Raw genomic sequence first — 25,192 nt, forward strand, 5'->3', positions numbered from 1 at the left:
CCCATCTTATTTCTGTGCAGTTGCAGTTTTCTTGTTCCTCCTCTTTTTCCCTCTCAGGAGTGCGGGGGGCCATCTTTAGGGGGTGGTAAATTACTTTTTGAGGGGTGGTCAGGGGTATCACGATGGTGCTGGAGGGGAGTCAGTGCTGGACTTTTGGCTCCAGTCTAGGAATGCCTTCACGTTTACAAACAAACTGGCTCTTTTGCTTGCCCTGTTTGCCTTTGTGGCTTTATGTTTTTTTTAAAGGCCTGTACAGGCAAACACACAGCAGGAAACACTGGCTTGTTGATCGCCTTCACAGACCAACTCATAAAGCCAGTGAGCATGAATGTGGGGGCCTGTGTGTGTGTGTGTCGTTTGTGTACTTGAGAGCAGCTCCAGACATCCCCCCCCCCCCTTTTTTTAATAAACCCAAGGGGTGTTGTGGAAGTAAACAACCAAATAATTATTAACCATTGAATCATGAGATTGGGCCAAAAGGAGGCTAACATGTCTAGTTTCAACCTAAATAAGAAATTACAGTTTGATTGTGCTGCAAAGTTTGTCTGTTCCTGTTTATGCATGTTGCTTGGGAACAACACTAAATCACATTGTTCAACATGTGGCATCTCTCTTGCTCTCTCTCACTAACTCCTTTCCTTGCTCACTCGCCCTCACTCCGTTTGTAAACAGGGAACCGGGATGCATGGCCTCATTGTTTTGCATCATTATTAGTGACAGGCCTAAATGTCTTGAATGATGGGAAACCCTCATACAAAATTAACCCGGCCCTTGTGTGTTTACCCTGTCTAAATCATGTTGCTCATTGGCTTGAAACAGAAAAATAAGGGGGGGAAATAGGTCTCACATCCTGACATCTGCAACGCACCTGCCCTGGGCTGTACATGCTATACAATATTACAATACTCCTAGTACTTATTCCCATGTATACATTCTTATAGATATTCAAGATGGATATTTTTTTTTTTTGAATGATAAACTTGATATTTTGAGTTTTGGAATAATATTCTTTACTTATACCTCCTTATACATTGTGTAAGCAGGTGTAATGAATGACCTCAGCTGGTACTGAGCATTACTAACTAGCTGCATAGAAAACCAAGCAACTGACAAATAACTGTCAAACTACTTTTTTAAACTGTGCATAAAATGCGATCTAAGTGAAGAAAATAAATTCTTTAACTGTATTTATACTTCTTAATGCTTTTCACTATTGTACGGGCTTTTGTAGCCTCTTCTAACACTTTGATAGCATAGCCACAACCTACTGCCACCACAAACAAACAAATAAAGATTAACATTGTCAATTAAAAGCCAATTTTGTCAGAAAACCTATTCATGCCATCTTTTTTCAAGGAGCAGGGCAAATGAAGATGGCCAGGCTATGCTTGCTTACTAACATTTGCCAGCTAGCTTCATTAGCTAACAACTACTGTTACAATCTTGCTCCTGCAAAAAACTTTAAGAACAGTTGAAAATAGTGGACTTCATGGTGCGAGCAGGATGAACAGTATCTCGTTAGCTGGTTAGGTTATTGTTTGATTCAGAAGAGTTCTAAAAGCTGAAAGTCATTAGCCCCAATTAAGAAGTTTAAAAAAGTAAACAATTGAAGCACAGGCTTACATAGCATACATAACATAATGTAAATGCACAGTTTCTCAGTTTGTTGAACCTTTTGTTGGCAGGTAGCAGTAATTTAGTTTCACAGTACTTGTGTATTGATACACATGGTCCAAAACAGCAGAACCTCACATCCAGTGTAAAGGGACTGCTCAACATACATGATAGATGTTAAATGTTTTCTTGCATCACTGTACATATGATTATTCTGTATCAGCTTGCATGTCAGGGAAGTAGAGGGAAGGGCAGGGACCAGAGTTGCTTTGGTCCAGTGAACAATTTCAGTACCACATTGCTCTACATACTTTCACTGTTCAATATTCTACAGCTCTGCTGCATCACATGACCGCCTGTTCTACTGACCTCCCACCAGACATTATCAGTGGTTGTATAGGCGAATAGTTTCCTGCAATCTGTTGTTGGAGGGAGTTGTGTAAGCTGCCCAGGCTCAGAACAAAGCTGTGCTTCTAGAAAGGGAGGAGGGTGGCACTGCCGGAAAAGGTGCCTGTCCTTCATCAGCCATTGCCACCGATTTGGAAGTGAGTCATTGCTCTGCCGTGTGCACAATCTCTCCCAAAGGTCACCCGCACTGGTTGGAGCACGCCTCCATGTCAGCCATTGAATAATTTCATTAGTACTGTAGTAAAGAGGCTGCAGGAGGAGACATGGGAGATCAGAAATGTTAGTTAAACAGAATCGGATAATCGAAAATAATCATATAAGTTAAATGAAATCTTGAAGGCCAGAACCATAAAAATGCATTTTTTCTTCTACCTATAAATTGTTACATTGCAGATTGAAGGGTAACAGAGGAGGAGCCAAACATTGATAACCTAAAACTTACTCAAAGAATAAATGCAGTTGATTAACAAAACTTACCTCCAAAGTTAAGTAATTGTTAGCTGTTATTTATATTGTCATTAGAGTTCCTTGTTAGTTTGTGAGTTAACTCATGTTCCAACAGCCTCTGGTTCTTTGGCTACATAGGACATCTACTGTGATTATTAAATATTTTTTGTCTCCAGGCTCATAACTAAATTTCCACTAACTCTTTTCCAAATTGGGTACGACTTCAGTTAATTTCTTGTGACTATGTCAGCTCCTTCCAATATGTAAACGTATTATTTATGGGTTATATGATGTTCATTTTTAAGATCCACACCAACTTGTGATTCACCTGAAAATATTATAAAATTTTACTAATTACATGTTGTACTTCAGTCATTTAGGTGATTGTCTTTTCCAGAGCATTCAGCTTTTCTCTTTAACGTCTTGTCCTTGAGCTAATTTTGATTTATTGATTGATTGATTTATTTAAACAAAACCTTTCTACCTCTCACTTTAGCATTATTTTTATTTATTTTACTATCCTTATGGGGCCAAAGGAATGTTAACAGTTCTACAGCTCTGACACTTAGCATGTTGGTCATCATGAAATCAAAGGAATTTAATGTTATTCCTCTCTTGCACTCATTGCAAAATGTTATTTGTATAGTGAAATTGTAATTTTACAATTTTCTTCAGATCAGCCTCTTTAGAACATTTTAAATGGACACAGAAGCTGCTTTCTAGACTGGGTCAATTGCTTACTTGTTCCCAGTGCAAAGGAATTGCAGGGCAGTCATTAGGGTGTTTGTTACTGTAAAGATATGTGGTTGTAGAGATTATATACCTTCTGATTTGTCCTACTTGTCCCTCTGTAGTGCAGTGGTATTTGTGTGTATGAGGATAAAAGCATTGCTCTAAGTCATTTCTATAACACATCTACCCTCAACAGTTTGTCAATGAAGTCGATCAGCCTCTTCACTGCACTCACATGATTCAGTGGTGTTCAGTGGACGGACCGCTCTGCCTGACAGCTGAATATCTGTGTCTGTTTCCTGTCCCAGATAACAGCAGTATGCAGGGAGGCTGCCCTCCTGGCCCTACAAGAGGACATCAAAGCTCAGCATATCGAGGCCAGACACTTTGAAAGTGCCCTGAACACTGTGAAGCCCCGGATTCCCGACTCTCTCATCCAGTCGTATATCAGCTATCAGCAGCAACACAGCGGCCTGTGCTTCTTCTGAACATGCTGCTATGGAGAAGTCTCAACTAAGGAACTTTTTCAAATAATATTTAAAAAGAAAAGGTTTTCAACTGCCCCCAGCTGTGACATATGACAACCTCCAGCCAAATTTCAATGTTAAATTTCTCTTTTGTAGCTGCTGTGCCAAGTTTTGCAATTTTTGTTCAAGTTTATATTTTATAGCTACTAGAAATACAAATGTGGTAATGGTTTGGCTTTTACTATAGGTTTCAAAACAACACTGGTGACACACTATGTTGATCGCTCAGCAGGACAATATTGTTTTATTTGTTGGTTTTGAAGAAGGAGCTGACATGTCATGTTTGATCATCTAAAATATGAATGATGTATTAAATGCATTATTTATGTTTTCATTGCCTTTGTTTGCCCTTGTCTTTTTAATAGAAATAAGCACTAATTATATATAAAAGATGTATTATAGCTTAGACTGAAAAAGAAAAGTCTGTAAAATAGACAAATTTGAGTGAAAACCATTCAATTCCCTCCAAAATAATGTAAAAGGCATTCTTTTTCAGGGCAAAAATGAGGTTTGATGGGAGCAGGGTTTCACTGGATTTTAAGACTTCATATGCATTTGTCTATTTTTGCTCAGCTTTCGCCTACTGTACATCCAAATAGAATTTTTTTTTCATTGTAAGATTTATGGCTCTTTGAAAACGCATGTTCCCTGTGGGATTTTGAATAACTGTTTTTAAATGTTTTCACAAAGACAGAAAATACATTTAAAAAGATTGCATTAAGTCCAAGGTTGGTGAAACGTTTATACGGATAGTGGAGAGTATGATCTTTCTTGTCAGAATATTACATATTATGTTCCTTTCCACTAACATATGGAATAAGATAGTGGATTAGACTTTTATCTGGGGACCTTCTGGACTCCTTCAATGACCCCTGACAGTTCCTAAACCCCTAGTTTGGGAAACCGCTGCTCCACGGGGAGGAAAAACAGCCAAGGCTGGTATATTCATCACATCCATCCATGGAAAATCAGCTAATTGCTGTAATCGTGAGATTTCCGTCCGCACTTCCGACCACTAAGAACAGGGATCCAGGCGGCCATCTGTCGGTCTACCATGATTTGCTTTATCACCAAGAAGCTGAATTTTAACATCCAGCAAAAGAAATACTCCTCAGTCCTTACTTCGCCACACAGTCGCTTTAATAGTCCACTAACTCTAGTTGAGCTTTTTCCGTATTTTTTGTAAGCCTTTGTAGACCCGAAATGGCACTGGAGGTCACTCATCTATTGATTTTTTTCTTTTGAATAGGATAAATTGACTTTGTATTGAACTTCCTTTTCTCATGGATCCGGATGTAGCGCATCCGCGACACCAATCAAACCAGACAGTCAGGAACAGAAGGGGGGGGGGAGCAGCGGAGAGGGGGGAGTCTTTCCCCTGGCTGCAGGGCAGCTATTTTCTTAAGGTGGTACTGGAATAAACCACCAACCACCCCAATCAGTTCCACCCCCCATCCAAAAATCGACCCATTAAACTCTTCAAATGGTGGGAAAATGTCTATATCAGAGAGTTAGTCAAGCTGCAGGCTCGTCGCAGCACATTTTATTTCCTCTGATGACATGCGCAAATGCGTAATGGGAACATTCCAGAGAGAATAGAAGACATCCTGTTGATCCTTCCTCCGTGAATTGTCTATAAAATCACACAGATTTCTGTAGCCGACAGACAGTAGTTTTCAAAGAGTGGTTCCACCAGTGGGGGTTAAAACCCGTTATTAGTGTTAAATACAGAGATCATTCACTATTACTTACAATGTCTTATCTGCTTTAGGATCATTGAAAGTCTTTGACCCCTGTTTATAAACTATTTTAATCATCTGAGATGAATTTCTGATTTCTTATCATATCAGAGCTCTATTTTAATTGGAATCACATGTAATTTCAGGGTCCGTAAAGTGTTAAAAACGTATCTGAACCCCTCATTTAAACAGGTTTAATGCATTTATATTGAAGAGCTTAATTTCTAAACCAAAAGCTTCAGTATTAAATCAGATTTCTCAGTTTATTTGATAGTTAATCATTTTTACTTGCTTTATGTTTCTGTGACCAACACAAAATACCATAATGCCTTTATTAGCCTACTGTATTATTAGTGTATTACCACATGGGCTTATATAATAAGTTTATATGTACCAACATGGTATTTCACTTTATATTTTAGAAACAGAGCAAAAAGTGAGATCCAACGGAGAATAGCCTCCATTAACGAAAATGGGCTTTTAGCCTACTTGTAAGGCTTTTGTACCAAAAATGACAAATCAGCAAGAATATAAATAAATGGCGCCTTTGTTACATCACTATTAGTCACATTAACCGTATTCACGTCATTATTCATAACCCACTAGAACGGAAACTAGTGTTTTTTTCTTCCTTGAGCCCCCTCATCGAGCCAACGCAAAATAAAAATCCGTTCCACCTTAACTAGTGCACTCATCTCTACCACCCGGCCTTCCACATCTGCCCAATGAATCAGGAGCGGATGCGATGTATCCTTTTTCAGTGGAGTGAATGGCCAATGGGAGTTGGCTTGTCGAGCAAACACTGAACCCTGCGTTCCCATTCATTCAGTGCTGAACAGGCCCGTAGAGCTGGAGAGAGTGCATCGCTGTCTGCGACGGGGTTTTTTTGCGAGCGCAATAAGTAGCCTAACAGCCAGAACTCAAACTCAACTCTCCGCGGACACCCGAAGAGGAGAAAGTCTTGGATATTAACTCAATCGTGTCTGATTTAATTTATCCCAGACGTTTTTACGCTATTTGTATTTTACGGCTATCCCTGCGGGACTTCTGTAACTGTGTTCTCTTGCCTAAAGATCGGCCTCCAAGTGCGCAGCAGTTCTCCTGGTGCCTTCTCTCCCTCCTCCATCAGAGCTCCACCGTGGATTTACTTTGTTTTATCCGGGGAGGAATGGATGCGTAATCTGCGCTGAACTTCTGTAAAACTAACCGAGAAAAGGGAATAACGCAAAGGGATACACTCACACTTGGATTAACTGACTGTGAATGTTATGCATTAGAACTTTTAGTCTACCTTTGGACATTGCCCCTTCCTTTTGGATGGAGTTTTGGTAGGCTATTTGGTTGATGGATTCGACGTTATGGATGGTTGCATATAGGTACGTATCTTCCATACAATTTTACAACTGTTTTGCGCATATTAATGAGCTTTTATGTTATTTATTATCAGATAGTAGCGCACGTAGCGTCACAGTATGCGCCGCATTAGCGATATAAATGTTTTGTTACACTGGTGCACGAAGGCTAAGACTTTCCGTCTCAATTTCAATTTGTTTGGCAGGGGGGATAAACACCCACAGCGGGTTAAATTCATCACGATTAGTTGATGAAGTTGATGGATTTCCATGTCTGTGTCCTTCCGTGGCTCTGATGTAACAAAAACCCTTCCCCCATTGCGGTTGTTTTCATTCATAAGTTTTTCCCCGTGTATTTGGATGGGTCTGTTAATGTCTCTTGATCTCCGGCTCTGTGTGTTTTATAGGATCCTTCTTTTATTACTGCGCACGACGTCGTCCCCTTTGAACGGGCTCTGTGCAGATAACCCTATGTATAGTGCGCCCTTTGACGCGTATAGGCCTACTATTAAAAATAAAAAGAGTTTATAAGTTTATAAGAGACAACACTGATCACTTCTGCTTTGACTGCAGTGTTTCTTCCTGTGAGGTTCATGTGTTTCACGGGGGCAGCCAGGCTTAGTGTTTTTGCAAACTGAGTAAGTTTTGGCCTCGTGCAGGTCAGTGTTGCTTCATAACAACCCTGAAGGGTCAAACCAAAAGTCCTGATATCGCATAAACACGTATAATAGACACATTATTTGCTTCTAATAAACTAATAACGTGAGGCGAAGTTTTGATTTTCTGACAACTTTCAAGCGCTCTCTCCGATTTTTAACTAAAGCCTGTATTTTGTCGGAACTAGATCTGACCTTTAGTTTTTTTGTTTTTTTTACCCTACTTTTGTCCCCATTTCCCCCAAATCCTTTTTGGTGTAGTAATAGAATACTAAGTGAGGCAGCTCATTTAGTTCCCTTGGATCGCGTCCTCATGTCGTCGCTGCGTTGCATTTAAATGTTAACTAGTCATACAAATGTAAATGAGGAGGGGAAGTATTTGTAGGGCCTACTGAAGTTTAGATATGTGCGTATTGAGGAGAAAGGTACAAAAAGTCTTGCTAATAGTCAACTTTTTTCCTGGGATGCCTCACTTAAAGACATCAAGTGATATATGTCATGTTGACAGGATGAAACACCATGTCTGCGTTAACTTTAAATACACCATCAAATATTAAAATACACATATTGCTTATTTCACCTTAAAAATAATACAGTTGAAAGTTGTTATTTTTGCTGCTGCAGAAGTTATTATTGTTTAGGAATAATAAGAATGATATTACTGATTGGTTTTGAATCTGAAATGGCCTGGGAATCATGTTAACCCATCTTCCAGGACAATGTGTGTTTGCCAATTATGCCATGTTTTGGCTCTCTCTGATGATGTCCCCTCCCTCCCTGCTTTTCCTTTGTCTCTCCATGGCCTCTCTTCCCCCCTCTGGCAGGTTTTCCGATGCATGCCAAGTCCACGGTGAATGTCGGAAGTGGTGATCCCCCCAGATGGAGCTCCAAAGTCAACATGGCCCCGGCGGTTCATTAGTGGTGATCCAGCAGCCTTCCCTAGAGAGCCGGCAGAGGTCGGATTACGAGCGGGAGCTCCAGCATGCCGCCATTCTCTCCCTGGACCAAATCAAGGCCATCCGCTCCAACAACGAGTATACAGAGGGGCCCTCGGTGGTACGGAGGCCCCCTGCACCCCGCATGGCCCCCAGGCCCCAGGACAAGCAGGAGAGAACTCACGAGGTCATTCTCGTCAATGTGAACAACAATTATGAGCACCAGCCATCAGGTCACCACCATCACATTGGGGGCAGCATGGTGGTTGTGGCTGGGGCACAGCAGTACGGTGGATCTCGGGCACCAGGGCTCAGCCGCTCCACTAGCACAGGAAGTGCCGCCAGTTCAGGGAGCAACAGCAGTGCCTCCTCTGAGCAGGGACTCTTGGCACGCTCGCCCCCCACTAGGCCTGGCATGAGCTTACAGCACCACCACAGAGCGGAGCGGCCTGTTCGGACTCAGCCCAAGCCCAAGGCCCTTTTACAGCCCCAGCAGGGAACTCACTTCCACCAGCCTCCACTAGAGGCTCCACTCAAGCCCCAAAGCAAAGGGAAATCAGACTTTTCTGGCTCTGGCAACAGGGTGCTGGCTGCTGCCGGGCACCAGTTCATCTGTGAGTGCTGTGGGAAGTGCAAGTGCAGTGACTGCACGGCTCCCAGGAGCTTGCCTTCATGTCTGGCGTGCAATGGCCAGTGCCTCTGCTCAGCTGAGAGCGCGCTGGAGCACGGCACTTGCATGTGCCTGGTTAAGGGCATCTTCTACCACTGCTCCAATGACGATGAGGGGGACTCATGTGCTGACCACCCCTGCTCGCTCTCACGTTCCCACTGCTGCTCTCGTTTCCTGTGCATGGGATTAATGTCGGTACTCTTCCCCTGTCTGCTATGCTACCCACCTGTCAAGGGGTGTCTGAAGGCGTGCCAGGGCTGCTACGACCGGGTTAACAGGCCCGGCTGTCGATGCAAGAACTCCAACACTGTCTATTGCAAGCTGGAGAGCTGGGCCCCACAGACTCAAGAAAAACCTTCCTGATCACCCCTGTGTGTTTGTGATTGCGTGTGTGCAGGAGACTCTTGATGTGGATCTTATGATGACAATGATAATGATAGTCACAAGTTAATGTTTATCAAACATTCTAAGCACCTCCCACCCGCCTCCCCTCCTCGCTGCGGAAACCTAAGGAGCTAAGCAAAGGAGTAATAAAAACCACTCAATTATTTTTATTTTATTTTTTTCTCTGGATCAGGACCATGTTTTTACAGACCAGTGTTTGCCTTAACTCTTTCTGTGTCTATCCTCAGCTCCTCATTAACATGTTATTTTATATATATGAAAAAGTTTTTTCTTCCGTTTTAGGTAGGCAGTTTCCTCTGGGTCTGTGTGCCTAGTGGGAGCTGCCTTTCACCAAATCTGTGAAGGACGATCTACTATAGGGCAATTATGTAGCTGTTACCTGGTATTCATAGCAAGCAGGTGTGTTTGAATTTATTGGTTGCTACCACACTAAAATCGTGGTTCCTATGCTCATATTGCATTAACAAAAGCACATCCATCTCATAGTATTTTTTCTCCACTTGGATATGTTTCTCTCCTACCACCCATCTGAACTCTTTAAACACATTCTGTGGCATTCTCCCATTTTTTTTGTTGTTGTTGTATTTTTGTGTAAATTGTATGCTCAAAATCCATAAGAGGAATTCTGGCTATTTTTTAAAAGAAAAAATGTCTGTTTAAACATTTTTTTGTTGTAAAAAATATTTATTATGTGAAGCTCTATTATTTTATGATATTTATTGCAAGAGACAGTCTTAAATTTACTCATGTCTGAATATAACAAAATATCAAATACTTACTGAAAAATTAAAGGGTGGCACAAAAGAAAACTATGTTAACTTTAATGCAGAAAATATATTAATTAATGAAAAAAAGCACTGTCTGGTGTCTTGATTGACCTGTTGAGTAACAATAACCTGCTTGAGGAATGAAAGATCTGACTGATGGTTGATTTTGAGGGAATGTCTATTTTCAGTTGAGTTCACTGGTGAACATATCACTTTTTTCTGTGTGTGCATGCATGTGTGTGTGTACGTTAATGCTGGGTGTGGAATTTCTGCTAAAAAATATCAGCAGAGAGTAGAAACAGCTTGTAGCTCAACATGTGACTGTTTACATTCTTGGAGGGCTTCTTTGCTGCAGTACTCCTCGGTAACCTTGAAAGCTAAACAATGCAGGTCATTGACATGATTAGCCCTGAAGCTGCTAGCACCAACAGAGCCTCCACGTTTCCATGACTTATGCTCACAGGAAGTAACTCTCCTTATAAACCCCCCACTCCATTCACCAGCCCACAAGTCACCACAAAACTATGCACTGTAGTTTACTCCCTGGGCTTTAATGCGGCTTGATTGGGATGTTCCCAAACTCCCAAATGGTCTCCATATTGTACAACCCAACAGTGTGTGCCTTGAGAAATGAGAGTAACCATCACGAGTAGCTGGGGCCACCTGTTCAAAGATAATAAACCAAGGCTATCAATGCTGGGCTTTTATGGCTAGTTCCTGCACTAAAGGCAACAACAGGGGCAAATCCAGCCCCCACACTCCCCCATTTGGCCTCTTCTTTTTTGTCAGTGAATTTATCACTTGGAAAGTCTGCTGACCCGCCACCCCAACCCCACCCACCTCCAGGCCTCCAGGGGATGAAATCATCACTTTGAAAGTTGGTTGGTCAGCCAGAAATGCGAACAGTTGGGCAAACTGTGACCAGGAATTTCTCTGGGACAAAGGAAAAATATACTGTGGCTTAGGTTTTGAAAACTGCAGGGTTGGCAAGAAAACAGCACAGCCGTGTCAATAATCAGTTACATGTCATGGTGGTGTCCACAGGTGCTGTGTGCAACAGGTCTGGGATTTTTTGGATTCATAGTTTTGCTAAACGGGAATATGAATCTCTTGATTCAACATGAGCTTGAACCCCACAGAAAAAGCAGTAGAAGTTTTGAACGTTTGGTTTAAATACTTCCCAGATTAGAATCTAATAGTAAACATGAGCACAAAGGAAGTGTCTAGTTGCTTTTGTCATTTAGCTGACCAGACTTTCACTGACTAGCATGCAGTTTTATTCCAGTGAGCGGTTTGCATTAAATGAACCATCCCTCCAAACAGGCCTTCTGTACTTAATGTGCTTTTCTTTCCCTTTTTATTGGAATGTACCTTTTGTTGCCCTGAATAGCTAAGAGTGGATTAGCGATTTGTCAATTTCCTGTTACCTTTCAGAGCTGCAATTCGAGCCCCATTTGCTCCTGGCTTCTGGATGATAGCAAACAATGGGAGGATTTTTTCAGGTTTCACTATAGTTCCCCTGTAAGGATAAGGAGGGGTTGGGGGTGGAAGAGATCTAAACTGTATTCAGAAGGCAATGAACAGGAAGACAGTGTTTACTTGATATTTTCCAGCCTAAGCCAAATAAGGAAACAGATCTTACTCCCACCATTTCCAGAACTTGGCTCTGTTAAGTCCGTAACATGTCTCTTAAATCTCTGATCTAATCGGCAGAGGTGTCTAAAATAACAATTTAAAGCCAGTGAACAGTTTTTCACCTCTCAGTCATCCTGCCACGTGAACTGCTCTGTAACTGTGTCACATGTTACTCATCAATGGACTACCACTCCATTGAAAAAAGTGAAATCTGAGTCAGTATTAAGTAATTCAGTGGTATAAATGGTCGCAACCTGCCACTCCTCTTCCCCTTTGCACTTGTTTGAGAGTAAATTTAGCTGCTCCACACACCCACGTAATGCTATTTGGAGTGGTCAGGCTTGGCGGGTCCCATCATGCAGCTTTGGGTTTTTTGGGGCCATACAAGTGCAAACACGCATGACTACCAAGTGAGTCATGGTGGAACCTCCAACCCACACATCCTATTGGGGCAGTCCTTTTCTTAGCCAGGGCACTGCTGCCGGTACAGCCGTGAAGGAGCAGGATACTCTATAAACAGTCATCCTCCTCCACAGCATTCATCACCAAAACGCCTGCTTCAGCTTCCCTCCGCCTCCTCATCTGGTTTTCATTATTTCCCCTCATGGCATATAAATAGAAATTAGCAATCAGGGGAAATGTGGGGGCGGTGGATTTTGAAGAGGAAGGCGGCTTTTTTGGACTTCAGCATGATGACCAAAGTTTATGGAAGTTATCTCGTCAGAAATTCTGCTTTGTATGATATCTTGTGTGCTGGAGCGACATGTGAGAGTTGATGTGTTTAGAAACTTTTCCAACATCCACATTCGGCCTACACAGGATTAAAATGACATAAAAAAATATTAGATAGCTGTTAAATATTTGAGTACAGGTCACGATAAAGTCACTCCTATAATTCACTATGTCCAATCCAGAATTGAATGACTACCTTATATATCCAAAATGTAAACATATTCGTAAATAAGAAAAGCAGCCTTGTGTTTGGCTCAGCCACCATGCATTTCAGAGTTTATATAACAGGTTTTGAAAGGGCTTGGTTTGGAGATTTTCTCAACCCACAGAGGAGCATGTAATCCTTCAATTTAACTTGAAACATGAAAATCCCTCAACTTGGAGATGGGATATTTTCACCTAACAGAGATGATACTATAAAGACCAAGGCCAACAGATTTGGCTCTCAGAAACGTCCAAGTAACCATAAACTTGAAGAATATAAATATGATTGTGACTGCAGTTCTTCTCCTTGACTCCTGCAGTGGTACATAGCTGGTTTGTGCTGAAAGTAGATCTAGAAAATACTTTTTTCCCTGCAAGAAATACTTCCTATGAAAACTGCTGACAGTGAGACTGTGGATTATCTGGACATTAACAATGTGACAATGTTGAGTTTTAAAATGCAATTTACAGTATTTTGAGCAGCACAAACAAATTTGTCATCTCAGTGACCAATATCTCAAACCCAAATAAAAACAAAAGAATGCATATTGCTAGGTAGGTAAGATAGAAAATATTTTTTTTGTAATTTGGGTGAACGCATGTTGGAGTAAAACAACATTCAGATGCTACTGGCTGCTTCCTGTTTAAGTGGTGTGTCAGTGGACAGTCAGTCATATATTTAGTGGCCTCTTTCCTCCTCAGGAGGCTATTCAAGAAAGAGGTGTTTCATTGGAGCTTGAGCCTCTTGAGCATTTTCTTCTGGGTACACACACACACACCCACAGGAACTGAAGTGTAAAACTTTCACACTCCCTCTAACCAGCTATGTGTCTATGCAGCGTTACTGATACCACATTCTTCTCCAAGCCCCCATCCTGTCTCTGGTTTCTCTAATTTTATGGATAAACGCTAGTTGGAGTGAATGATAATGATGATGATGGTGATGAGAAGGAGGAGGAGGCCAATGGATCAATACAATACACGACCCATGGCAATAATTCAGTTGGCTCCTTTTGTAATTAATGGCCAGGCGTTATTTTGGCTACGGAGGAGATTTGTTCTTGATCAATGGCTCCTATTTCATCAGCGCAATTGACTCAGTATTCAAACTGTCATTTCCTTTCTCAAAGTTAGTGCAAAAGCATTTGCCAGTTTTCACAGGCCCCAGTAGACTAGCTTGTGATTTTGTATTCCACTTGCTAATTAAAACATTAAGTGTTGCTCTTATTGGAGACTGTTACTGGAAACAGCCAGTTGTCAAGAATAGTTAAATGCGATACACAACAAAATATTCTTACTATACTATAATGGTTCAAGAGATACCAAAAGACTATAGTTTATAGTAGGGGGTATTTCAAAACATCAGAGAATGATAAAAAAGAGCCTGCCTTACAAAAAAATCACCTCATTAAATTAAATAAGTTCTCCTAAGAGACCATAAGAATCCAGCTTTCACACTGAAATATCCGATACATACTTGCCGTGTCTTCTGTTAACCCAGGGCTGCTTTAACTTTTCCTCATATAGCCTAACCCTGACAAGATCATGTCCTCGTTCCTCTTTTAACAGCCCCAGGGGACAGTTTTGTGTGTTTGCTGCATTCCAGCCCCCCTACAACCACTTTTGTTCTGTTTTTCCCTTTGATATCTCAACAAAAAGCATCACATATGCACATTAGATAGCAAGAATGATACATAGATAGATAGATTTATAGATTTGTGTTTGCGAGGAAGAAGAGGAAGCTTGGTCTTTCTTTATCCACCCTTTCCTCCCCCTTCATTCCCTCTTTTTTTTTTTAGATTAGACTATGCATCCAGACAGATGGTTCCCGTCTGCTGGCCTTTTTCAATTCACTTCCTCTCCTCACAGACAGTCACCCTTCCCCCCTTTGCTCTCTCCCTCCCTCCCGCCGTTCCTCCCCTCTCCCTCTCTTTCTCCCCCCTCCAACGGCTTCTCTGTTATGTGGCTAGAAATAATCTTTTATTGCCCAGTTGTTCGGAAGTGACCTCCTGCCCTTGATTAGATAGGGCCAAGTCCTATCACACGATTGTGTTTGAGCTGGCGGGCTGACCCCCCCCACCACACACATACCCCCCCTCCCACACCAGCCCTATCCTTTTTCCTACCCCCCGTCCCTCTCTCACTGTTGGGGCCTTGGTGATCCTCTGTGAGGGGACAACAATGGGGGGCTTTAGTCCCGTCCGGCTCTTCTCGGCTGTGGGGCAACAGGGTGGGGGTCATGAGGGACTTTCTATTTTTTTTTTTCTGCCAGTCACTGGGTGGAAGTTGCCCCCCTCCCTCCCTCCCCGACCTTACCCCCAAATGCTCCATCCTATCCCCAGTACGATGGTTAACCTCTCAGTTGCCGGTTTGCTCACCCTTCGACCCTCCAAACCCTCCTCCTTCTTCCTTTCCTGAACACCCCCTACTCCCACCCTTCAGAGCCTCCCTAGTCACAGATGGATAGTCTCCTACACTATCAGTGGGCTTTGAGTCTGCTGTGTGGTCGACTGACAGGTGGGCTTCCTGAGATACTTCGGCTTTTGTTGAGTTTCAGATCAGGCTGTTTTTGACTTGTTAAAGATCCATGTTTCCTACAAGTATTCAGGCCTGGTCTAAGAGAGGTGCAGATTCCATGTTTTTCCCTCTTTGTTTTCTACTATTTTTGGGGCCAACGTAATAATCATTTTAAGAAAAATACAATTTGACTTTGATGATGTGTGATGACTTTTCTTGAAGTCATTTGCTGCATAACCTTAGATCTAAAGTTAAAACGCTAGACAGCCTAGAACATGCTCTAATCAGCCACTCTAGCTCTCTGTGCTAGCTAGCTTTCTAACTGTCAGTCAGCAAGCTATGTAGCATGGACGGGACACAGTTTATTACAGAGACATATTTGTCCCATTGACACCTGTCTCATAACTGTCTACAAAATATGTTATGTCAGAGGCGGTTAAATAAAAGTGGACGCTGCAACACAAATAATGGCGCAAATTCCCATATCAAAGTTAAACTCAGTTACATGAACGAATTCAGCAGACTTAGCATCTGTGAACAGATCTGTTGATTGCAGAAGTTACGCTGAAATTAATCGATATTGCAGCAACGTTTTGCCATTTTAAATGCTGGTGTAGCCAGGGCTTAAGAGTAAAACAATGAGAAAGAAATTAATTGAGTCTACTGTTAAATTTAAAGTCTTCAATGTGTATTTCAGTCTTAAAAAATTGTTAATAAACAAGCACTGGTGGGTACCATGTGTTTCATTCCTGGTTTTTAATCTGCTCTCATTCACAATACTTTGCATAATTCAGGCTTTTAGCTGGTTCCGCAATCCTAAATGATTTACAATCTAAAGAATGTGTCACACATTTTCTTTACTTTAAATCATATTGGTGATTTTTCACTGACATGCTTTAAAAGTGCACAGACAATTTCAAACATTGCTAATCCCCCCTGGGTACAAATTTAGTAGTTTCCCAATTAGAGACATGACATCTACTCACATTGGCTCCTCTTCCACTGTGGTTGTGCTCGTCAGTTGTATAACCTCACAACCTAGTTTTATTAGTTTTAACACACGACTATCAAACTACTACTTGTTTAAAGAAACAACACTCTGAAAAAGTCAAATCTTACTTTTTATGTAAACTATTTTACAAAAAATCTGTCTAACTTTAGTGTCAATTTTACAGCAGTACTAGAACCTTCAGGGGAAAGCAGTCTTGTTTTTCTGCACCGTCTTGTTTATCTCCTTGTCCTCTGGAGCTGTAAACCCATAACAAAACCCTTGGTGTCCAGTTTCACTTTGGGAATGAAGGCCAGGCTCTGTGACAAGGGAGAGAATAGACAGGAAGACAACTCTGATTACCTTTATAAAGGAGATGACCTCATGTCGCTCCCTCTTGTACTTCTTCTTTACCTTTCACAAAACAGCATTTACATTTTCCACTTGAGCCATTCAGCTCAAATAGGAAATGTAAAGGAGAATGGCATATTTACCATATTTAGGCTTATATATCTCTAAGGCATGATCTTTTAGTAAAGAGCACAAATGTTAATGTCAGTATGACTTATGTGATGTGAGGTGTTATGTGAGGATGTCATAAAATGAAGATGACGTCTCTTCTGAAATTATAAATATATATATATATTGTTTGATGCCTATTACAAATACAACATAAAGCATACATAAGTCATATTGAAAAATGACCATATCAAAACAGATTCATGTCTTGTCCAGCATATTCATGAATGCTGTTTAAAACTGTAGACTGTAATCTTGATCACCCCCTTTATTCATCCAAGTCCAATCCAAGTATTCATCAAATAATATTTAGGTAGTTCTTATGCTGATGTATGTTCAAGTGTTCATCAAAGTTTGGTTTAATTAATGATAGTGATCATTACTTTTATGTGTTGCACATTTCATTCAGAGATGCAACCCAAAGTACCATCATAGTGGAACCAAAGTATTATTATTATTATTATTATTATTATTATTACTCCTTTTTTTTAAATACAAAGGGAGTTATAAGATCCAAGGGGAAGGTGCTCCACAGTTTAGGGCCATAAAAACAGAAAGCAGCCTCACCAGATTTCTTGTGAGACAGGAACTTCTAAAAGAAAGGCAGTGGAAGATCTGAGAGTTCTTGTTGGGACATTAAATGAGAGGCAATGAGAGTGCTAGATTATTTAAGGTTTAGTATATTAAGTAAAATGACTTTTAAATCAATTCCAAAACATACAGCCAGTGCAGTGATGCGAGCAGAGGAGTAGTCAAAATCATGGTTCCAGCATTTTATATGTAATTTTCTTTAAGACTTTTAAGGGAGACCAGCATGCAATAAAAGAATGTATCAGCATTTCAGCATCATTCTGGGTTAAAAATTGTCTAATGTTGGCAAAGTTCCTGAAAAAATGACGTATTTGCAACCTTGTTAAAATGGCTATTGAAAATAAGATCAGAGTCTAAATCTGTCTACCAGATCTCCCAGATGTGTGTTTTAATTTGCTTAGACAAGCTAGCAATTTACACAGGCTGCCTTTCTGACTTTGGACCAACTAGTAGAAGTTCTTTGTTAATTCTTTTAGTTTTCTTTTTACTTATCCAGATGTTAATATTAGTGAGACATGTAGCATTTAAACGACTGGAGTTGTCTGGCAGAACAGAGATATAAAGTTGTGTATTATCAGCATAATGTGTGATTGTGTGTGAACAGTCAAGCACTAGACCCACGCATTTCTTAAGTCTATTGATAAAAATGCCATAATCAATCATATCAAATGCAGCACTCAAAGTTAACAAAAAGTTGAAAATCTTATTTATTAATTAATTTACTTTTTCTCCACCGTTTCTCAGCACTGCAACAGTTTCTTTTTTGTTGACAAATAACAGTTTTCCAAGTCAATTTGTGGGCTACTTGTTGTTTTTCAATTAATGGAGGAGGCTTAGCATCAAATAATTAGTTTTGAATATATAACGTATAAAAAGGGAGTTTCACATTATGCTTGACAGCTGAGTTCTACTCGCAGTTGAGTTGGCCAGGTATACAGGTGGGACCTCAATACCGCGGCTCCAACCACTATCACTACTGTACTGTACTTTTTTTGTACAGTTGGATGAACTAGAGGTGCGTTGTCCATCTATATTTATATCTATGTTCAGAATATGACTGCAGTTTTTTTTGATCATGTTACTGTATGTTTACAGTAACATGAAAAGGCCCAGTGTAAAGTGTGAGGGCATCTGTATAGCAGGGACCCTGCACTCCTCCCTCTCATTCCTCCAGAGTCTGCAGCCCAAAATCTAAAACAGGGGGGTCCTGAACAGGAAGCTTAGAAGTACCCCCCTCCTTCCCCTTATCCCACCCCCATGCTGGAAGGGGGGCCTCTAGATCAAAGAGAAAGGAGACAGAAAAGGCTTATCTGTTGTTGATTTTAGGCTTACACGCAAGCACAGGGTTCTAGAAATGTGTCAGGGAATTACAGGGTTGGATCATTGAATCTTCTCCTTTTTATCTTTTTTAAAATGCATTTGTTCTTCCAGTTTCCTTGAAATGGGGGTGTTCTTGCACAGTTTAGAGGGGTTCTTTAAAAGTAACAAGTAAGAGCAGATAAGGAAAAACACTGTCAGAGAACAATGGTGTTTAGTGGTGAAAAGAAAACAAACACACCAAATGGGAAAGAGAGCAAATTAAAAATTACTTGAACTGATGAGGAATGTCGTTTCGCTGGTGGCATTTTAGTTGTTTTCCTTGCTCCTATAAAAACCTAGTAGATTTCAATCATTTCTCCTCCCGCTCTACTTGGTCTTTAACATTTCAATTTCAAACTCTGTGAGAGGTACGATTCTATCTCCATCTCCTTCAATGGCCTGTATTATGCCAAAAGGGAAATTGGACCTTAAGGGCAGGCCCTTTCCCTGCTGTAGATCTTATTAAGTACGTCCCTCCATAATACAACCCAGCTTGACTCTCCGAGACCACACCCCTTCATAGAAACAGACTTGTCAATCACAGCTCCTGGAAATGCTCAGACATGGTCAACTATGGCATGATTGGCACCTTGTATGCAGGCTCTAAGGCAATATACAGAAATTCTGGTGTACCACCAGGAGAAATTCTTTTCTACATCACTGCTCAGCCAAAGTGTTGTGTGTGTATGTGTTAAGTTGCTGAGGTCTGAAGGCTGCTATTTGCCACACAAAGCAGTTTCAGTGTAGAGAAGTGAGGCTGGATGTTGACCATTATGTTCAGTTGTAGTATGGAGATACGCAATCTTGCACACCATTCTGTGGAACAGATACATCACTTCAGTGGTTTCCAAACTCTGTCAGTGGACCCAAATTTTCAAAGCAATTTTCCTTGCAACCCAAAATTGTTGTTGTAGGTTACTGTGCAGGCCGGTCTAATCTTTCCAGCTTTTAGAGGAGTAATTCAGCAGCAGATAAAAAAGTTTAATTCAGCCTTTCTAGCAGGGCTGGACCGCAGGGAAGTTTGGCAACAAGGAAGGAAACAATTTAAAGAGGTGATATTATGCTCATTTTCAGGTTCAAAATCATCTTAGGGGTTGTACCAGAACAGGTTTACATGGTTTAATTTTCAAAAAACACCATATTTTTCTCATACTGCACATTGCTGCAGCTCCTCTTTTGTGTTGTACGCTCCACTCTTGAGCTACAGAGTGATGCATCTTACTTGTTGGGAGTTGCACATGCGCAGTTCCCAGGTAAGGACTACCAGCCAATCAGAAGCAGAGAAGGGCGGGTCGTAAGAAACAAGGTAGTGTGATCCAAATCAAAGCCGCTTCAGACTGCGACCGTAACCTAGCAGATGGTATAAGTTACTCAGAAATCCACAACCACACAACATCATTGTTCTACATCTTACCATAAACCACTACAATAATCACCATATTTCAACTAAATTTTACATAAAAATTGGCCACACAATTTTGAATGTTTGCTCAGTAGCTTTTACATCGGGTGTAACATTAGCATTATTGCTATAACTTTAGCTGTGTTAGCCAACTTTTACAACAGCTCAACTCAGACAACTGTCTGTGAAGTTACATTGCTGTGTTTATTTTAAATATAATTCACAACCAATAAAGCATACTTACAGGTTGTGATTGTGAATTTCCAGGCCCAAACAGAGTCGGAGTTGCATCGTCTTTTAGGACTAAACGGCTGGCCGGCCTCACACGCTCCTCCCGCGGGTTGGTACAGGCTTCCCCCGCAGCCACTTCCGGAGCTCCTCAACTCCGAAAATATTCAAGCACATTTTTGTTCCGCCATCACTTCTCGTAAAACTGTCAATATTCGAAATCTACACAGCTGATTTCTCACCCCAAAACTTCTCAGAGGTGGATTTAGTGAAGAAATTCCATACGAAAACTGTAAAATATAAAACTTTCTGTTGCCGGCCTCTGTCTGTTGCACGCAATGATGATGCAGTGAATAGTGACAATTCTCTCTGACCAATCAGCAGTCTGCAGTGTTTTCATGTTACATTTTAGTATCCCTCAGCTCGCTCGGAACCTCGATGGAGGTGAGGTGATATGAAAAAAAGTACCTGGAAGCAGGTACAGGTACAACATTTCTACAATGGAAAACCAAACAAAGGCGAGTCGAGCCAAAGGGCCTCTGCTCAGACTAGCTTGGTTTGAGGGCGTGCCTGACTCCCGCTAGCCGATCGGCAAGCTTTATGATGCATTTTCATTGTGATGTCACAAGTAAAGTGAAGGGCTGGACTACAAACGAGCTGGTTTCAAGCGGTTCAGAGCAGAGCTTTCTGTGGGAGATGGGAACTCCCTTTGGCCTGGACTTTGGGCTTTTTCACTTTGCAAACCTGTTACATGCACAAAAAAGAGATATAACTTTTGTTATTAAACTTTTAATTCAGAATATTGTCAGAACACATATTTATCATCCTGTAACATTTATTTAGGATCTAACCCACTCTACTAAAAATAATATAACTCATGCATGCTTTATACTTTTTTGGAATGAGACATTGTTTACAGATTCTATTATGTCTAATAGATAAATTGAGCATGGTATATGGCTGCTATGAATACTATAATTGTAGTAAATTTCAAATATACAAAATTATTGTCAATAAATTGTCAAAAGTATCAATATATGCATTTTGCATATTGATTTTGATGAATAAAAATATATTATAATTATCGATACTATATCTTTGTTTAAAATATGTATAGTTTACTTTGTACTTTTAAAATTTTTAAATATATATTCATTCTGTACTGCCAGTTTTTAGGCTAGCCAAGCATCCAGGTAGCAGAGAAACTTAATTTTGGATGCTACTGCTTGTTATAGAGGAACAAAACAGTCAGTTCAGTCAGTCGGGGTGTTTTATGACACCAAGTCTATGGTGGTCTGGCGGCAGATGACAGTTTATTTGCCACAGACAAACTGTAGCAACATTTGGTTCTTGATGAGTGCAACATCAGACTGTTGGTGACAGTATACTACAAATACATGCGATGATGCCTAAAGTGTTAATATCTGAATTTACAATGATGTTGGGTCCTCTTTATAGTTTTAACTCCAATGGGCCCAACAGCACTGCAAAGCAGATGGAAAAAATTGCTGTCACGCAGGGGCCTATAGTTTTTCGTCTGCATCTGTTCCAGGGTCTTGCTCAGGAGACGGCCAGCTGTGGAGGCTGTGTGAGAAGTTGAAAGGAAACTTCAGCTGCCCTGCGAATCTCACACCATTACTCAGGATGAATCAAAAGAGGAACACTTTGGTCGAACAAAAGAAAAGTGAGAGAGGAAGAGAGAGTGAACGAAATATTGAAACCAGCTGTCTGGAAGTGCCTCATCTTTACAACGGTGCAGTGGCGCTTGCTCATAACCGTGTTCAGGTTTGGCCACAATCAAACGCTCAATTTGCCTTAACAGGAATATCAGAGATGTTTTGCCAAGGTCGATTTTTTTAGTGGAGGGGGGGCCGAGTTAGGCTGCCCTCTTGTATTTGTGCTTTTAAAATATATATGAGGTGCAACTAGTGCAGACAACAAAGGCCCCCTCTAATTCTTTCCTTTCCCGAGGGGTTAGAGAACACACTGCGCCCACATCAATCCTCCAGACGTACCCCCACTATGCTGTACAGGTGCAACTTTAAAGGAGCTTTCATTCAAGGTGGACTGGACGCCTGCAGTTAAAAAAATCCTTTCTGTGTCTCTCCCCTCATGTTTTTTCCACACCTTTTCCCAGCACTCTTTTCTGTCATATGATCATTTTAAAGTCTGGGAAATATTTTGTTGCATCTGATGCCAGGGCACTATGTCTCTGAGTTTTGCACTCTGATTTTTACACTTTGGTTGCATATCATGATGATGATTGAGGAATGAAGCTCTCTGTAAGCAGGAGCTCTAACTTTATAGGGGTCATTTTCTTTGTTGACACATAAACAGACCCACTGTCATGGAGTTAAGGTGAGAAGAGATACACTGACCAAGACAGAGGCAGAAGGGCAGACAGAACGTTTTGTTTCACAAAAAGGCTTTTCATGAATGAACATCAGCTACAGATGAAGGCTCTGAATAGCTGAAACACTAAAGAGACACAAATTACTTCTGTCTTTCCCTGCAAGGGTTTCCCAGCTTCCCCTCACGTATGTGGCATTCTTTGGACTTTGTGACTTTCTGGCCACAACTGACCAAGTCACAGATAATGAAGCTGTCAGAATGCCATTAAAACAGCAATAAATAGTCCTGATTGGGAAATTATAACCCATCATGCTAAAGGTTGCTGCTCTTCTCTGACTCTGTATCAGACAAGTTGATCTAGTATTGACCCAAATAGGTCTATAAACAGATAAGAGTATCTTGGATCCTCAAGAGGAACACCCCATAAACAGTGTAAGAATTACAGAACAATTAGAACAACAAACTTGCAGAGGTCATGGACTGAATCATAAATCTCCATTTTTTTAGTCTGACAGGATGACTTCCTGAGGCTTTCCAATATGCATCTGTGTATTTTTCTAATTTACTTGCCCATATTTCTTAAAAGCTTTTTGTTTTCAACCATCCACTTGAGTGCATGGAGTCAAGTTAATTCTATTTATATAGCCCAATATCACAAATCACAAATTTCAACAGAGCATATATTAGGTAGGTAGGTACATTTATTGTCACAATATAACAGGTTATATAATGTAATTGAGCTTTGTAACTCCCTTCTGCTACATAGCAGACAATATATTTCTCTTTTTAAACAACACATAATGTAGTTAACAAGCAGAAGAAATACACACGACGATCCCCAAGCCCATCAACAAAATAAGACAAAAAATGGAAGGCAAAAATAGAGAGAGAGAGAGAAATAAAAAAACATTCATCATTATCATTATTATTATTAGTATTATTATTATTATTAGTAGTAGTAGTAGTAATCTGATTAAATTCCCTGTAAGAGAAGTGCACTCGTTTCCTTAAAAGGGGGATAATTTCCGACTCCCTTCTGTGTATACTGAATTTAACATTTTTGCAATTCATCATTTTCCACAGTGGAAGCACAGTGAAAAAGGAAAGAAAACTAGTCTTGAATGTTAATGAGAAAAACTAATCAACAGTCAGCTATTATTCGAGGAAAGGTCGCGCTCCCTGCAGAGGAAGTGCACTGCTATCATCAATCTGTTCAGGAGGACCTGCATGAGAAAGGAGCTGGAGGTCGTGGGCGGGGTTAAAAGTTTAGTACACTGTAGGTGCCAAACAGTACATTCAATACTTTCACACCCTGCCACCACCACTATCTACATGTCAATGGCCCCTACTTGTTGACGTGGTATGTTCCACTTCCATCGAGTCCTATTGTAGCTTTGTTGTCATTTATCATTTCTTCTTTGTCATCCCACTTTTCCCTTCCCTTCCACAGTTTTGATCAACTTGTCTGTCTTATTCATGAGGGAGGGCGGTCTGCTGGGGGAGGACTGGGTGATGGGGGTAGGGGTGGGGTGGGGTGGGGTGGGGCGACACATTGAGTTTGCCAAGTCAGGCAGAACGATCGACAGGAAGCCAGGCAGGAAGGAAGACGAGCCTCTCCCCATGAAGTGCCATTGTTTATGTGACGTGACTTGAAGCAGCCAAAAGTGACTGGTGGTGGGCTCCTCCACTGCTCTGACCCACTTCTCAGAGTGGCACAAAACATTCAGTCTGCAGATGTAAAATACAAAAGAGAAGCACTTTTTTTTTTTTTTTTTTTAAATAGTGCAATAGTCCAATCATAATATGTTGGGTAAACCCACCACATTGGGTTTCCCCAGAGGAATACAGATTTTTTTTTCTCCAGCTTTACAGGTCCATATATATTTAAAATGTACTGTACATCACAGTGTGCCATGTCAAACTATTGAAAAACAATTGATTTCTGACTAAAATATAAAGTGCATCCTTCTTTTTTTCAGAATCAGAAATACTTTATAAAAATATATAAATACTTTATAGAAATTCACATACTGTATATAAAGCACATATTATTTTTAACATTGTCCATGTCTGTGTGGTTGTAGTTAGGCTTGAAACATTTAGTTGAGGTTTGGGAAATATCAGGGTTTTGGTCCAAAAGGAAAAAGTGACACTGACTTGCTGCATGACATGTTGATTTATGTTTACTGACCTTGACCATACTATGCATGCATATCTTAACACCGCATACCTTGAATAACTTAACCATTTACTATATATTAAACACTGATGTTTTCCAAACCTCAACCAGGTGGCTTGAGTTGCCTAAACATAACCATAAAAAGGATAATCAAAATGCAAAAGAATTTGCAAATATATTAATTACACAGTTCATTATTATGTTGATAATAAACATAAGACCTTGCAGCATTAG

General features: G+C 40.7%; 2 protein-coding genes across 2 annotated transcripts in view; both read left to right on the forward strand.

Moving 5' to 3' along the window:
- spata5 (spermatogenesis associated 5) overlaps nucleotides 1–4,062 on the forward strand; it is a 113,449-nt gene extending 109,387 nt beyond the window's left edge. The window contains exon 17 of the mRNA XM_046031268.1: nucleotides 3,510–4,062. Coding sequence (XP_045887224.1) covers nucleotides 3,510–3,689 — 180 coding nt within the window. The 3' untranslated portion in view covers nucleotides 3,690–4,062. The remainder of the gene's footprint in view (nucleotides 1–3,509) is intronic.
- Nucleotides 4,063–6,240: 2,178 nt separating this feature from the next.
- spry1 (sprouty homolog 1, antagonist of FGF signaling (Drosophila)) lies at nucleotides 6,241–10,352 on the forward strand. The gene is made up of 2 exons (XM_046031610.1): nucleotides 6,241–6,843; nucleotides 8,300–10,352. Exon 2 carries the CDS (start codon nucleotides 8,355–8,357, stop codon nucleotides 9,441–9,443), a length of 1,089 nt encoding a protein of 362 aa, XP_045887566.1. The 5' UTR covers nucleotides 6,241–6,843; nucleotides 8,300–8,354; the 3' UTR covers nucleotides 9,444–10,352.
- Nucleotides 10,353–25,192: the final 14,840 nt, after the last annotated feature.

This window comes from Micropterus dolomieu, linkage group LG19, assembly GCF_021292245.1.
Source record: "Micropterus dolomieu isolate WLL.071019.BEF.003 ecotype Adirondacks linkage group LG19, ASM2129224v1, whole genome shotgun sequence".
NCBI classification, from domain to species: domain Eukaryota; kingdom Metazoa; phylum Chordata; class Actinopteri; order Centrarchiformes; family Centrarchidae; genus Micropterus; species Micropterus dolomieu.

Excerpts from the sequence above, each read along its gene's own strand:
- spry1 (XM_046031610.1), top strand. The coding sequence starts at position 8,355 with ATGGAGCTCCAAAGTCAACATGGCCCCGGCGGTTCATTAGTGGTGATC.